The sequence below is a fragment of the Salmo trutta genome, chromosome 21 (assembly GCF_901001165.1).
Source record: "Salmo trutta chromosome 21, fSalTru1.1, whole genome shotgun sequence".
NCBI classification, from domain to species: Eukaryota; Metazoa; Chordata; class Actinopteri; order Salmoniformes; family Salmonidae; genus Salmo; species Salmo trutta.
This window is the reverse complement of record NC_042977.1, coordinates 34,946,854-34,963,799: the sequence shown is the minus strand read 5'-3', so window position 1 is coordinate 34,963,799 and position 16,946 is coordinate 34,946,854. Positions and strand designations below refer to the sequence as shown.

The 16,946-nt window shown below is 43.0% G+C and overlaps 1 protein-coding gene across 1 annotated transcript; it reads left to right on the top strand.

Moving 5' to 3' along the window:
- Positions 1 to 5,207: 5,207 nt before the first annotated feature.
- On the top strand, positions 5,208 to 16,932 carry LOC115157261 (histone-binding protein N1/N2). Its single transcript, XM_029705357.1, has 14 exons — positions 5,208 to 5,326; positions 5,630 to 5,743; positions 5,864 to 5,944; positions 6,108 to 6,229; positions 6,471 to 6,716; positions 7,118 to 7,140; positions 7,238 to 7,329; positions 7,520 to 7,593; positions 7,719 to 7,907; positions 15,645 to 15,823; positions 15,971 to 16,036; positions 16,144 to 16,221; positions 16,295 to 16,401; positions 16,767 to 16,932. The coding sequence occupies exons 1-14, from the start codon at positions 5,232 to 5,234 to the stop codon at positions 16,771 to 16,773; spliced, it is 1,473 nt and encodes a 490-aa protein (XP_029561217.1). The 5' UTR covers positions 5,208 to 5,231; the 3' UTR covers positions 16,774 to 16,932.
- The last annotated feature ends 14 nt before the right edge of the window (positions 16,933 to 16,946 follow it).

The following is a 16,946-nucleotide window of genomic DNA, read 5'->3' as shown; positions in this document are numbered from 1 at the left end:
TTATACAGTGGGGGAAAAAGCATTTGATCCCCTGCTGATGTTGTATGTTTGCCCACTGATAAAGAAAGGATCAGTCTATAATTTTAATGGTAGGTTTATTTGAACAGAATAACAACAAAAATATCCCGAAAAAACGCATGTCAAAAATGTTAGAAATTGATTTGCATTTTAATGAGGGAAATAAGTATTTTACCCCCTCTCAATCAGAAAGATTTCTGGCACCCAGGTGTCTTTTATACAGGTAACGAGCTGAGATTAGGAGCACACTCTTAAAGGGAGTGCTCCTAACCGCAGCTTGTTACCTGTAAAAAAGACACGTCCACAGAAGCAATCAATCAATCAGATTCCAAACTCTCCACCATGGCCAAGACCAAAGAGCTCTCCAAGGATGTCAGGGACAAGATTGTAGACCTACACAAGGCTGGAATGGGCTACAAGACCATCGCCAAGCAGCTTGGTGAGAAGGTGACAACATTTGGTGCGATTATTCGCAAATGGAAGAAACACAAAAGAACTGTCAATATCCCTCGGCCTGGGGCTCCATGCAAGATCTCACCTCGTGGGGTTGCAATGATCATGAGAACGGTGAGGAATCAGCCCAGAACTACACGGGAGGATCTTGTCAATGATCTCAAGGCAGCTGGGACCATTGTCACAAAGAAAACAATTGGTAACACACTACGCCATAAAGGACTGAAATCCTGCAGCACCCGCAAGGTCCCCCTGCTCAAGAATACATATACATGCCCGTCTGAAGTTTGCCAATGAACATCTGAATGATTCAGAGGACAACTGGTGAAAGTGTTGTGGTTAGATGAGACCAAAATGGAGCTCTTTGGCATCAACTCAACTCGCCGTGTTTGGAGGAGGAGGAATGCTGCCTATGACCCCAAGAACACCATCTCCACCGTCAAACATGGAGGTGGAAACATTATGCTTTGGGGGTGTTTTTCTGCTAAGGGGACAGGACAACTTCACCGCATTATTTGACGGGGCCATGTACTGTCAAATCTTGGGTGAGAACCTCCTTCACTCAGCCAGGGGATTGAAAATGGGTCGTGGATGGGTATTCCAGCATGACAATGACCCAAAGCACACGGCCAAGGCAACAAAGGAGTAGCTCAAGAAGAAGCACATTAAGGTCCTGTAGTGGCCTAGCCAGTCTCCAGACCTTAATCCCATAGATAATCTGTGGAGGGAGCTGAAGGTTCGAGTTGCAAAATGTCAGCCTCGAAACCTTAATGACTTGGAGAAGATCTGCAAGGAGGAGTGGGACAAAATCCCTCCTGAGATGTGTGCAAACCTGGTGGCCAACTACAAGAAACGTCTGACCTCTGTGATTGCCAAGGGTTTTGCCACCAAGTACTAAGTCATGTTTTGCAGAGGGGTCAAATACTTATTTCCCTCATTAAAATGGAAATCATTTTATAACATTTTTGACATGCGTTTTTCTGGATTCTTTTGTTGTTATTCTGTCTCTCACTGTTCATATAAACCTACCATTAAAATGATAGACTGATCCTTTCTTTGTAAGTGGGCAAACGTACAAAATCAGCAGGGGATCAAATACTTTTTTCCCCCACTGTATACTGCCATGTACATGTAGACAGGATATTACACACTATGTCATCCAGACTTATATAATTGAGTCCATCAGCTGACTATTTTCCTCACAACATCAACAAGAGCCTCGTGGTGCTCAACAGCCCCTCTTGTGAATGAAGACAGGTCAGGATGATTAATTTTCACCATTCACCATAGTAGAGCAAAATTGTCAGCTTTCTAAGACCTATGTTTTACTTGAGTGCAATAGATTTTATTTTATTTTATTAATTCGACCATTTAAAAAAACAAGCACACATAAAACTTGAAAAAGCCATACATTCACATGAGTAAAATCATTGAGGATAACACACAATGTCTTGGACTTATTTCCATTGTGGTCCTCTTGAGACAAGATGGCTAGACAAGATCGAACACAGTATGGCAGTGAAATAATAAAACAAAAACAGAGAAGAAGCACATCTATCTCATCATTCCAGTTACATCATAGGGGTTATTCATATGGGCACAGAAGACATCAAACATATTTTTACTTTATTTTTAAAGCTGCCCAGAGAGGACGTTTATTTTATGGGATGAGGCAACTCATTCTATTCTGAGGCTCCAGTATACAAGAAAGTACCTTTCCCAGCATTACTCCTGAACCTGTATAAGCACACATCAGCAACATCTGATCTGGTGCTGTGATTGTGTGCATCCCTAACACGAGGAAAGTAATCACTTAAATATCTGGGTGCAGGACCATAAATACTACTGTAAACCAAACCTAGTCTAATCTGGGACACCCTAGCCTCAACAGGCAGCCAGTTTAGTTCCTGAAAGCAGCTCCTGCCTATGTGAGTATGTGGACTCACCTTCATTACTACCCTGATCAGCTTATTCTGGGCTATCTGGAGCTTCCCCTTCATTAGTTTAGATAAGCCCCCAAACCAGGAAGTACTAGCATAGTCAAAATGGCATTGAATGAGGGCAGTAGCTAGCACTTTCATGGAGTCCTTATCAAGCAGCTTGGACTTTCTAGCCAAAAACTTATTCCTGGCATTAACCTTCCCTAGCACTTTATTGGCCCTGCTCACACCTCCCAAGCTTCCATCAAGGATACATCCCAAGTAGCTAACAGAGGTTTTAGTAGTCAGCACCTCACCCCATAATTCCACACTGATTTCAGAGGACCTACTCAATTTAGGTCTGGATCCAAAAATAATTGCCTCAGTTTTCCCAAAGTGCAGAGATAGCTTATTATCTCCAAGCCATTTGCAAATGTTAGTAAGCTCTGTGCTAAGTATGCTCTCCAACATAATTTTACTTTTGTGAGACACCAGAAGTGTAGAGTCATCCGTATAAAGAAAAAGATGCAAGAACAAGCATCTTTCATATCATTAATATACAATAAAAACAGTAGAGGCCCAAGCACGCTCCCCTGCGGAACGCAACAACTCATTGGTTTTTCCTGAGACAGTGAACCATTAACCTCTACTACTTGCTCCCTTCGTGATAAATAGGACTTTACACATCCTAGAGGGATACTGCTTAACCCCAGTACCTCCAGTTTGGAGATTAGGAGACAGTGGTTAACTGTATCAAAGGCCTTCTGTAGGTCAAGCAGTACCATTCCACAGAGATTTCCCTCATCAATCTCTTTCCTGATGAAGTCAGTCAAGTAAAGTAGACATGAATCAGTGGAGTATGTTTTTCTAAAACCCGACTGAAAATCATATGTTAGACCTTGTTTGTTAACATATTCATACATTTGCTCATGTACAACTCTCTCCAGGGTCTTTGATGTTACACAGAGGATAGATACAGGCCTATAATTCCCAGGGTCAGACTTTATCCCCTTCTTATACAGAGGTATAACTTTAGCTTGTTTCATGTCCCTGGGAAAGGTACCTTGTTCAAGACAGAGATTAACGATATGCGTACTACAAGGGCCAATCTGCTCAGTAGAATCTATAAGAAACCTTGCAGGAATATTATCCAGGTCTGTGGCTTTGGAGCATTTAAGCTCTGCCAGCATACTGACTATTTTGGCTGTTGCTACCTTTGCAAAAGAAAAAGAGTTTGGCTGAACCCCTAACTCTACATAATACTTCTTGACTCCATTGCTTCCATACAAACCAGAACTGGTGGGCAGCTTGCTAACCAGCTTGCTAGCAACATAAGTAAAAAAAAGAGTTGAATTCATTGGCATCCTCTGCTTTTTCATATACCATATCCCCCCGATGTTCAATCCAATACTGTTTAGTTTGTTTTTGGTAGTACTACTACTGCCTAGTTTCTTAAATGATTTCCAAAGCTTTTTAGGGTCATTTTTGTTCTCAATTATTTTCTCAGCAAAGTGACCCCTCTTAGCTTCATCCATCCTGCTCTGTGCTTAATTTCTGTGACGTTTACATAGGACAAAATCATGCTGCTCTTGAGAGTTCTTACATTTTTTAAAGGCCTTATTCCTTGCTTGTATAGATTCTAGAATCTCATGATTAAACCAAGGGCTAGATCTCTGCTTTACCCTGACCTGTCTAATGGGAGCATCACATTCACCACATCAAGGAATCTACATTTAAAGACTTCCCAGGCACTGTCTACCCCTACACTATCTAGCACAGGTGACCATACGACACACAATTCACATTTACATTTCAATTACATTTACAATTAACAATACACATTTACATTTCAATTACATTTACAATTCACAATACACATTTGCATTCTACAATTCATAGGACACAGGGTATTAGAATAGAAGTATTGTGTTGATGAAGATGTATTACCAAATTGGTGTGATGGGTCTCACTGTGAGCCTGATTGGCGGTGTCATGTCCAGGCCTGCCCTGTGATTGGCTGTCATGTCCAGGCCTGCCTTGACAAGGCTGTAACAGGGGAGCTAGCAGGGGTTCTTCAGTGAGGGGGTTGATACTAGAGCTCACCTCACAGCAGGCACTGACAGCAGGGCTGCTCTCTCTCATCTCCCTGGACAGAGCAAGAGCAGCAAGTTATTTACAAGGGCCTCCTTCACACCTGTCAGCTCTCTCTGAATGGATCTTGGCCAGGCACATACAGGCCCGACAGAGTTGATGTCTCTGATTTAATTCAATTCAATTCAACTTTATTGGTTCCATTAGGACAACTAGTATTAACATTTTGTGACGTGAACCGAGCTGACAAAATGCATCTTGAGAGAAATGTGTGGTGTGGTGACAGAACACCTATGAATTGTTTTGAACCTTCATCTGCTCTGATCTCTACGTCCTAGATTGCTTACCCTGTAGACTCGAGGTTTGCATCTCATGCATACTGGAGTTCAATCAAATTATTGCATGGCAGGTGCCATAGTGAAGGGCTCAAAGAGGCATTCTCAATGAGGGTTCCTTTGATCAGAGCTGATGTGAGATGGAGAGACTTCCAAATGCCCACTTGTAGGCAAAGTAGAGCAGTATCACACTGATACTTTCTTACTGGTAAATACACAAATCATTTGCTTTGCTACTGGCTTTTGTCACCATACTTTCTACCAAGTAAGTTAAACCAGTGGTTACCAAACGTTTTCACTCGGGACCTCCCTTCCAATTGGACTGAGTCCCCCCCAATATTCGACGGATATAAAAATGTGTCACTACAACTTTAATTTTTCTCCCGCGTTTTCCCCAAGCAGAAGTTGACAGGAAATGATTAGCAAATTTGGCGCCATTTTTGGAACAATTAGACAGAGAGAGCTGTGCTTGTTTCTTCTGATAAACATTTATAGCTACTCGCATCCACGGTATGTACATGTTTACCATAAGATGTGTTTAATGCTCATGGTCAGGAAAGTATCACTGAACAGCGTTTGCGAAATCGCGCTGACGTTACTGAGATGAGAAGCTAGAAGTGGAGTTGCAACCACCGAATTTCTTCGCTTAACGTTAGTTATTGCGTTCGTGAACGAATGCATGATTAGTTAGCTTGCTAAGGGTCTTTATTCAAGACAGTTGAATATTGTTTCCAATGTAACTAGATAGCCACTTTGTTAGTGCCGACATTAACAGACAGCAAAAATGGCTTGGTTATCAATGTTTTCTTCTAGTTGCAAAATGGTCATGGAGGAGGCAAACAAACTCATTGGCACAGGGAAGAGACATCTCGTTATGGGGGACGTGGTATCAGCGGTCAACTACCTTCAAGAAGCCTGCGGGATGTTGTGAGTAGGGGTGGAAGTCAAGTGACACACTGAAATAATTGGTCTGTAAAAACATTCGCGATTACTAATTAATTTATTAATAAATAACTTTGCCTTTTTTTCCCCTTTTTTTTTTTCCAGAGCCAAAAGGTATGGTGACACAGCAGATGAGTGTGGGGAGGCTTTCTTCCTGTGTGGTAAAGCTCTCCTGGAGCTTGCCAGGTAGGTGTTCACTGTCCCTCACAGTATTTTAATCTATGCGCTATAGATGGTGATTAGTGATGTACCCCACTGAATGCTGGGCGTAAACAGTATTTTGGTCTCAAAACCACTGCTGTTACAGTTGTAACTAAGACTTAAATGTAATGTTGTCATTGTGTTGCAGGATGGAGAATGGTGTCTTGGGGAACGCTCTGACAGGGGTTCCAGAAGAAGAGGAAGAAGAGGAAGGAGAGGAAGAGGAGAAGCCCAAAGATTCCAACATTGAAAGCACAGACAATGTTGATGGTAAGCATTTTGCATTGTTAAGCCACATGTAGTTGATGCTGGCCTAAAGGTACAGCGGTCATGTTGAAAAAAAGTATACAATTTGGCCTAGTGGTTGTTGATCTCTCTGATAATGCAGTTAATGCTGTATATCAGATAATGCTGTATATCAGAATGCTGTATAATGTGGTAGTCACATTTACCCATTTAAAAAATATATATATTCTTACACGCTTCTCAATATACCTTTGTATTATCGCAGAGAAGACCAGGGATGAGCTCAGAGTTCAGGTCTATGATGCCATGGCAGAAGAAGAGAAGAACGGCGAGAAGGTAGATTCAGATAAGAACACAGTGGAGGAGACTGGAGGAGGCGAGGAGGGACAGACTGTGAACGGCCGCGTTAACGGTTCTGACACCACGAACGGCGAGGAGAAAGTTATCGGAGAGAAGGGTGACAAAACTGAGACTAAAGAGTCATCAGACAACCCAGAAGAGGAGGATGGAGGTTTGAGGCAAACCCGTCATAATGTTTACGCAATATTACATTTACATTTTAGTCATTTAGCAGACGCTCTTATCCAGAGCGACTTACAGTAGTGAATGCATACATTTCATACATTTTTTTTCCCGTTGCAAACACCATGCTCTACCAACTGAGCCAGACGGGACCTTTCATGAAGCAAAGACGTTTAGGGATTGGGGGAATTATTATTATTATTATTATTATTATTATTTGTGTAGGTAGGGAGGCAGGAAGCTAGATACAAATAGAGTAGAGGAGAAGTTTAAAATGAAAGGATCCAGTTAGAAAGTAGAGAAGCGAGTGAGAGGGTGGGAGAGAATGCAATATCTTTGATGCAAAGAAAATAAATGTCATGCACTCACACACTTCTGTCAATGTTTCAGATGTTGAGGATGGGGAAGAAAAGGTGAGACTTCATCTACTACTGACCTATGTGTGTTCCTGCCGATGGTTTAGCTGCTGTAAAGTCAGTAAAATAACATTCGATTACCGTTTGACCTCAGGAGGACATACCGGAGGATAGTGATGATGAGGAAGTGGGCAACCTGCAGTTAGCCTGGGAGATGCTGGAGGTGGCTAAGGTCATCTACAAAAGGTACGGTAGGAAATAAATACCCACTCGTCCCTGTTTTACCCTGCTATCCTCCAGTTGTTGTGTACGTAGGGCTTTCAAATGCGAACTCTATTCAAGTCTGTTCCAACAAATCAAATTGAGCCGTTGGATTGCTGCATATGAGACAGACTTAACAGTTTGAGAGCCTGAGTTTGTTTGTGTTCTATTGAAGGAAAGAGGGTAAGGAGGACCAGCTCCTGGCAGCCCAGGCCCATCTGAATCTGGGAGAAGTAGCGGCTGAATCAGGTACTTTCCCAATCACTGCTGGTACTTTGGGTTGGCCCGTTTTTATATGGATTGATATGGGGTTGGCTCATACATTGTGCTTCTGTGAGGTGTGTTCCTAACTACCTGTTCGATTTCCTCCCCAGGCAATTACAGCCAGGCGGTGGATGACTTCCAGCAGTGCCTGTCCCTGCAGCTGAAGCACCTGGCCTCAGACAGCCGCCTGCTGGCCGAGACTCACTACCAGCTGGGCCTCACCCTCTGCTCTGACTGCCAGTACAGCCAGGCCATCGAACACTTCAACCACTCTGCTAGGGTTATCAAGAGCAGACTAGGTGAGGAGGTGAATGTGATCAGTGAGATTCTCATTTCGAAATGAATTGTTTAGATCAGTCCTAACCAACCTTTTCTGAGTAGATCACTTTCGCAGTCAAAAAGCAAGCAGAGATCTATCTATATAAGCCAAAAAAAGAAACATCCTCACTGTCAACTGTTTACTTTCAGCAAACTTAACATGTGCAAATATTTGAATGAACATAAGATTCAACAACCGAGCCATAAACTGAACAAGTTTCATAGACATGTGACTAACAGAAATTGAATAATGTGTCCCTGAACAAAGGGGGGGGGTCAAAAAAGTAACAGTCAGTATCTGGTGTGGCCACCAGCTGCATTAAGTACTGCAGTGCTCCTCCTCATGGACTGCACCAGATTTGCCAGTTCTTGCTGTGAGATGTTACCCCACTCTTCCACCAAAGCACCTGCAAGTTCCTAGACATTTCTGGTGGGAATGGCCCTAGCCCTCACCCTCCAATCCAACAGGTCACAGACGTGCTCAATGGGATTGAGATCCGGGCTCTTCGCTGGCCATGGCAGAACACTGACATTCGTGTCTTGCAGGAAATCACTCACAGAACGAGCAGTATGGCTGGCGGCATTGTCATGCTGGAAATCCATGTCAGGATGAGCCTGCAGGAAGGGTACCACATGAGGGAGACGGATGTCTTCCCTGCAACACACAGCGTTGAGATTGCCTGCAATGACAACAAGCTCAGTCCGATGATGCTGTGACACACCGCCCCAGACCATGACGGACCCTCCACCTCCAAATTGATCCCGCTCCAGAGAACGGACCTCGTGTAAGGCTCATTCTTTCGACGATAAACGCGAATCTGACCGTCACCCCAGGTGAGACAAAGCCGGGACTCGTCAGTGAAGAGCACTTTTTGCCAGTCCTGTCTGGTCCTCTGGTCCAGCAACGGTGGGTTTGTGCCCATAGGTGACATTGTTGCCGGTGATGTCTGGTGAAGACCTGCCTTACAACAGGCCTACAAGCCTTCAGTCCAGCCTCTCTCAGCCTATTGCGGACGGTCTGAACACTGATGGAGAGGTTGTGTGTTCCTGGTGTAACTCGGGCAGTTGTTGTTGCCATCCTGTATCTGTACCGCAGGTGTGATGTTCGGATGTACCGATCCTGTGCAGGTGTTGTTACACGTGGTCTGCCACTGCGAGGACGATCAGCTGTCCGTCCTGTCTCCCTGTAACGCTGTCTTAAGCGTCTCACAGTACGGACATTGCAATGTATTGCCTTGGCCTCATCTGCAGTCCTCATGTCTCCTTGCAGCGTGCCTAAGGCACGTTCACGCAGATGAGCAGGAACTAGAGGACGACCGATAAATTGGCCATTCCGATTAAATTGGGGCAGATTTCAAGTTGTCATAACAATCGGGTATCGGCATTTTTGAACACCGATTACATTGCACTCCACGAGGAGACTGCGTGGCAGGCTGACAACCTGTTATGCGACTGCAGCAAGGAGCCAAGGTAAGTTGCTAGCTAGCATTAAACTTATCTTATAAAAAACAATCTTAACATAATCACTAGTTAACTACACATGGTTGATACTACTAATTTATCTAGCTTGTCCAACGTTGCATATAATCGATGTGGTGCCTGTTAATTTATCATTGAATCATAGCCTATTTCGCATAACGGGTGATTTAACAAGCACATTCGCGAAAAAAGCACTGTCGTTGCACCAATGTGTACATAAACATCAATGCCTTTCTTAAAATCAATACACAATTATATATTTTTAAACCTGTATATTTAGTTAATATTGCCTGCTAACATGAATTTCTTTTAACTAGGGAAATTGTGTCACTTCTCTTGCGTTCTGTGCAAGCAGAGTCAGGGTATATACAGCAGTTTGAGCCGCCTGGCTCGTTGCGAACTGTGTGAAGACCATTTCTTCCTAACAAAGACTAATTAATTTGCCAGGATTTTACGTAATTAGAACATTGAAGGTTGTGCAATGTAACAGCAATATTTAGACATAGGGATGCCACCCGTTAGATAAAATACGGAACGGTTCCGTATTTGACTGAAAGAATAAACGCCTTGTTTTCGAAATGATAGTTTCTGGATTTGACCATATTAATGACCTAAGGCTCATATTTCTGTGTTATTATATTATAATTAAGTCTATGATTTGATAGAGCAGTCTGACTGAGCGGTGGTAGGCACCAGCATGCTCGTAAGCATTCATTCAAACAGCACTGCGTTTGCCAGGAGCTCTTCGCAATGCTTCAAGCATTGCGCTGTTTATGACTTCAAGCCTATCAACTCCCGAGATTAGGCTGGCAATACTAAAGTACCTGTTAGAACATCCAATAGTCAAAGGTATATGAAATACAAATTGTATGGAGAGAAATAGTCCTATAATAACTACAACCTGAAACTTCTTACCTGGGAATATTGAAGACTCATGTTAAAAGGAACCACCAGCTTTCATATGTTCTGAGCAAGGAACTTAAACGTTAGCTTTTTTACATGGCACATATTGCACTTTTACTTCTCCAACACTTTGTTTTTGCATTATTTAAACCAAATTGAACATGTCATTATTTATTTGAGACTAAATAGATTTTATTGATGTATTATAAGTTCAAATAAGTTCATTCAGTATTGTTGTAATTGTCAATATTTGATATATCCATCTATCCATCGGCTGATTAATCGGTATCGGCTTTTTTTTTTTAACCTCCAATAATCAGTATCAGTGTTGAAAAATCATAATCGGTCAACCTGTAGCAGGAACCCTGGGCATCTTTCTTTTGGTGTTTTTGAGTCAGTAGAAAGGCATCTTTAGTGTCCTAAGTTTTACATTTACATTTAAGTCATTTAGCAGACACTCTTATCCAGAGCGACTTACAAATTGGTGCATTCACCTTAAGATATCCAGTGGAAAAACCACTTTACAATAGTGCATCTAAATTCTAAAGTTGCTGTTAGTGTCTTAATGACCGTTCCACAGGTGCATGTTCATTAATTGTTTATGGTTCATTGAACAAGCATGGGGGAAACGGTGTTTAAACCCTTTACAATTAAGATGTTATTTGGATTTTTAAGAATTATCTTTGAAAGACAGGGTCCTGAAAATAAGACGTTTCTTTTTTTGATGTGTGTCGCGTGCACACTACCGTTCAAAAGTTTGGGGTCACTTAGAAATGTCCTTGCTTTTGAAAGAAAAGCACTTGTTTAATTTTTTTTTTTTTTTAAATAACATCAACTTGATCAGAAGTACAGTGTAGACATTGTTAGTGCTGTATATTACTATTGTAGTTGGAAACGGCCGATTTAAAAAAAAAAAAAAAATATATATATATATATATAATAATAAAATAAATATTTTTTTTAAATAAATAATAATTGAATATCTACATCGGCGTACAGAGGCCCATTATCAGAAACCATCATTACTGTGTTCCAGTGGCACATTGTTAGCCTTTTAAAATGATAAACTTGGATTAGCTAATTGATCATTAGAAAACCCTTTTGCAATTGTTAGCACAGCTGTAAACTGTTGTACTGATTTAAAGAAGCAATAAAACTGGCCTAATTTAGACTAGTTGAGTATCTAGAACATCTGCATTAGTGGGTTATATTACAGGATCAAGAAGTCCAGAAACAAAGATCTTTCTTCTGAAACTCGTCAGTCTATTCTTGTTCTGAGAAATGAAGGCTATTCCATGCGAGAAATTGCCAAGATCTCATACAACGCTGTGTACTACTCCCTTCACAGAACAGCGCAAACTGGCTCTAACCAGAATAGGAGGAGATGTGGGAGGCCCCAGTGCACAACTGAGCAAGAGGACAAGTACATTAGTGTGTCTAGTTCATTGTCCATTTGGAAGACCCATTTGCGAACAAGCTTTAACTTCCTGACTGATGTCTTGAGGATGTTGCTTCAATATATCCACATAATTTTCCTGCCTCATGATGCCATCTATTTTGTGAAGTGCACCAGTTCCTCCTGCAGCAAAGCACCCCCACATGATGCTGCCACCCCTGTGCTTCACGGTTGGGATGGTGTTCTTTGGCTTGCAAGCCACCCCTTTTTCCTCCAACCATAACGATGGTCATTATGACCAAACAGTTCTATTTTTGTTTCATCAGACCAGAGGACATTAATCCAAAAAGTACGATCTTTGTCCCCATGTGCAGTTGCAAACCGTAGTCTGGCTTTTTTTATGGCGGTTTTGGAGCAGTAGCTTCTTCCTTGCTGTGCGGCCTTTCAGGTTGTCGATATCGGACTCGTTTTACTGTGGATATAGATACTTTTGTACCTGTTTCCTCCAGCATCTTCACAAGGTCCTTTGCTGCTGTTCTGGGATTGATTTGCACTTTTTGCACCAAAGTACGTTCATTTCTAGGAGACAGAACACGCCTCCTTCCGGAGCGGTATGATGGCTGCGTGGTCCCATGGTGTTTATACTTGCGTATTATTGTTTGTACAGATGAACGTGGTACCTTCAGGTGTTTGGAAATTGCTCCCAAAGATGAACCAGACTTGTGGAGCTCTATAATTTTTTTTCTGAGGTCTTGGTGGTTTTCTTTTGATTTTTCCCATGATGTCAAACTAAGAGGCACTGAGTTTGAAGGTAGGCCTTGAAATGCATCCACAGGTACACTTCCAATTGACTCAAATGATGTCAATTAGCCTATCAGAATCTTTTAAAGCCATGACATAATTTTCTGGAATTATCCAAGCTGTTTAAAGGCAGTCAATTTCTTACCCACTGGAATTGTGATAGTGAGTTATAAGTGAAATAATCTGTAAACATTTGTTGGAAAAATGACTTGTCAAGCACAAAGTAGATGTCCTAACCGACTTGCCAAAACAATAGTTTGTTAGCAAGAAATTTGTGGAATAATTGCAAAAAGTGTTTTAATGACTCCAACCTAAGTGTATGTAAACTTCCGACTTCAACTGTACCTGTGGTGCTGATGTTTAGGCCAAGGTATGTGTTGTTTTTGTGTGTGCTCTAGGGCAATGGTGTCTAGGTGGAATTTGTATTCGTGGTCCTGGCAACTGGGCCTTTTTTGGGAGAAACCGACGCCTCAAGTCCTCAACTGGCAGCTTCATTAAATACACTGCTCAAAAAAATAAAGGGAACACTTAAACAACACAATGTAACTCCAAGTCAATCACACTTCTGTGAAATCAAACTGTCCACTTAGGAAGCAACACTGATTGACAATAAATTTCACATGCTGTTGTGCAAATGGAATAGACAACAGGTGGAAATTATAGGCAATTAGCAAGACACCCCCAATAAAGGAGTGGTTCTGCAGGTGGTGACCACAGACCACTTCTCAGTTCCTATGCTTCCTGGCTGATGTTTTGGTCATTTTTGAATGCTGGCGGTGCTTTCACTCTAGTGGTAGCATGAGACGGAGTCTACAACCCACACAAGTGGCTCAGGTAGTGCAGCTCATCCAGGATGGCACATCAATACGAGCTGTGGCAAGGTTTGCTGTGTCTGTCAGCGTAGTGTCCAGAGCATGGAGGCGCTACCAGGAGACGGGCCAGTACATCAGGAGACGTGGAGGAGGCCGTAGGAGGGCAAAAACCCAGCAGCAGGACCGCTACCTCCGCCTTTGTGCAAGGAGGAGCAGGAGGAGCACTGCCAGAGCCCTGCAAAATGACCTCCAGCAGGCCACAAATGTGCATGTGTTTGTTTCTGACCGTTTGAGCAGACTCCATGAGGGTGGTAGAGGGCCCGACGTCCACAGGTGGGGGTTGTGCTTACAGCCCAACACCGTGCAGGACGTTTGGCATTTGCCAGAGAACACCAAGATTGGCAAATTCGCCACTGGCGCCCTGTGCTCTTCACAGATGAAAGCAGGTTCACACTGAGCACATATGACAGACGTGACAGAGTCTGGAGACGCCGTGGAGAACGTTCTGCTGCCTGCAACATTCTCCAGCATGACCGGTTTGGCGGTGGGTCAGTCATGGTGTGGGGTGGCATTTCTTTGGGGGGCCGCACAGGCCTCCATGTGCTCGCCAGAGGTAGCCTACCTGCCATTAGGTACCGAGATGAGATCCTCAGACCCCTTGTGAGACCATATGCTGGTGCGGTTGGCCCTGGGTTCCTCCTAATGCAAGACAATGCTAGACCTCATGTGGCTGGAGTGTGTCAGCAGTTCCTGCAAGAGGAAGGCATTGATGCTATGGACTGGCCCGCCCATTCCCCAGACCTGAATCCAATTGAGCACAATCTTGGACATCATGTCTCGCTCCGCCACGTTGCACCAGACTGTCCAGGACTTGGCGGATGCTTTAGTCCAGGTCTGGGAGGAGATCCCTCAGGAGACCATCCGCCACCTCATCAGGAGCATGCCCAGGCGTTGTAGGGAGGTCATACAGGCACGTGGAGGCCACACACTACTGAGCCTCATTTTGACTTGTTTTAAGGACATTACATCAAAGTTCATCAGCCTGTAGTGTGGTTTTCCACTTTAATTTTGAGTGTGACTCCAAATCCAGACCTCCATGGGTTGATAAATTGGATTTCCATTGATTATTTTTGTGATTTTTGTTGTCAGCACATTCAACTATGTAAAGAAAAAAGTATTTAATAAGATTATTTCATTCAGATCTAGGATGTGTTATTTTAGTGTTCCCTTTTATTTTGTTGAGCAGTGTAGTTCCTGCAAAACACCTGTCTCAACGTCAACAGTGAAGAGGTGACTCCGGGATGCTGGCCTTCTAGGCAGAGTTATTCTGTCCAGTGTCTTGTTTTGCCCATCTTAATCTTTTTTTATTGGCCTGAGATGTATTTTTCTTTGCAACTCTGCCTAGAAGGCCAGCATCCTGGAGTCGGTTCTTCACTGTTTCATAAGTGACCCCAAACTTTTGAACGGTTGTAGTGTGTATGTATAAATAGGACTTAAAGTCTATGCAACATTAACCTAATAAAACCAGTTATGTAGGAATGAGGTGTGTGTGTGTGTGTGTGTGTGTGCGCAGTAGGCCTAATACATTATCACATATTGCCTATATGCTTTCCCCGCCAATGTTCATATAGGAACATATATTTCAGAACTCTAGTTTTCATAACAAAATAGATCAGTTGTATCTCTTGCGAAGCACAGCTGAGCATAAATTGAAATCTGATGGTCTACGGAGGGAGAGGGCAGCAGAGGGTCCGCCTCTCACGGTCCCTGTTCTCTTCTTTCCTCCGGTGAGACTGACCAGAGGGGATAGTCTTCCACCTGATTGCGAAACTTGAGTGGCACCGCATTATTTCTGCCTCATGTACAAATTTATGTTCCTATGACCAGAGAAAGTGAAATATTCCTGGATATTAAAATGGACACGATGCAGGCCTATCAATAGTTGGCTACTCAGTCATTGCAGCTACATCGCGAGTGGAAGTAGGGTGAAGCGTGTTATTAATTTGAAAGATCAGCTCTTTGCGGTATTCTTTGTCTCTCTGGTCATGGTTTCAAAAGTTATGAAATCTCACATAGGCTAGTATCAAACTTTGCTGTGGGGTCATGGAAGCAGTAGGAACGGCGATTTGAACTATTTGATTGGCCAGGGCAGCATAGTTTATTTAGCCACAGCTCTCGACAAATGAAACTTTTCAAAATGGGAACACTTCTGAATTAAGTGCACCTACCGCCAACGGCACAAGACGGCCGGTTGGTGGCTGCTGGTTTTATGCTTGGAAAATGTTACTCTTCTACCTTGTAACACCCTTGTATTGTTTGTCTCCCAGCCAAGCTCCAGGAGGTGCTGGAGAAGGCAGAGGGGCCAGAGGTGGCCCCTGAGGAGAGAAAGGAGATGGAGGAGCTGAAGGCTCTGCTGCCCGAGATCCAGGAGAAGGTTGAGGACGCCACCGTGGGACAGAAAATAACTGCAGCTGTTGCAGCAGAGGCTGTGATGCAGGAGACACTGGTGAGAAGGCGATTGAGATGGAGGGTGCTCTAACCAGTGATTGACCCAGTCCTAGCCCACTTTTTTAGACTTTCTTAATTAAGGTTTGACTTTTATGCAATACGTTGAGCATGAAGTTTTGAATCCACCTTTCGTTTTGTTTTTCAGGCAGGTGGTTCAGCGTTTCCAACTCCAAGCGGAAGTTCTCAAAACGAAGGGGCGTCTGCATCTGTAGTAAGCCTGCGCCTCGTGATTTTAGTCAGCTTTACTGGTTGATTTGTTGTCCTTTTAATTCTAATTGTATTCTAAGGGATATGTTGGTGTGTCCTCCCCTCACTCAGATTCAAGTCAGATCCACATACGGAAACGCCCCCTCAAAGTCTCCAGCCTCTGACATCTCACACCTGGTCAGAAAAAAGGTCAGTGAAGTGAAACTATTTGCTTCCAGATAACCAATAGTATCCACAAATACCTTTTTGTATTGTTTAACAGAGGAAACCAGGAGACAGCCCAGTAAAGGAGAACGACTCTAAAAAGGTTAAACAGGAGACTCAAGTTAACAGAGACAACGGTGTCAAAGACAAAATGGAGGTTGAACGGTATGTATGGAGTATGTATTTTCCACTGCAAGTAATGACTATTTATCCGTTAACTAGGCAAGTCAGTTTAGAACAGTCTTATTTACAATGACAGCCTACCCTGGCCAAACCCTAACCATGCTGGGCCAATTGTGCACCACCCTATGGGACTCCCAATCACAGTCGGTTGTGATACAGCCTGGAATCGAACCAGGGTCTGTATTGATGCCACTCGGGAGCCCAAGACAACCTATAAAGTTGTCATGGAATACCTACATGTACTACTCAACTTTTTTTTTATATGTACGAAGTAGATCCTCTGCTCTTTTCACATTCAATAACGTTTTTGTGACTTCATTGTGATTCTTCTCATGTTTCCCCTGCAGCCAGTGAAGCCCTGGTGACTTTGATGCCAATTCCTGATTGTCATCACATCGTCCTACTACAGATCAAGTTGTAAATGCGTCATGTTCCTATTGTTTATCTGTGATTATTATTTTTTCTTCATATTTGTAAGGTTTTGTACCAGATCATTAAAGACTACCTACTTGATCAATTTGTCATCT

Excerpts from the sequence above, each read along its gene's own strand:
- LOC115157261 (XM_029705357.1), top strand. The coding sequence starts at position 5,232 with ATGATTAGCAAATTTGGCGCCATTTTTGGAACAATTAGACAGAGAGAG. Across the intron at positions 6,717-7,117 it reads CCCAGAAGAGGAGGATGGAG|ATGTTGAGGATGGGGAAGAA; the intron begins GTTTGAGGCAAA and ends TCAATGTTTCAG. Across the intron at positions 15,824-15,970 it reads CTGTGATGCAGGAGACACTG|GCAGGTGGTTCAGCGTTTCC; the intron begins GTGAGAAGGCGA and ends TTTGTTTTTCAG.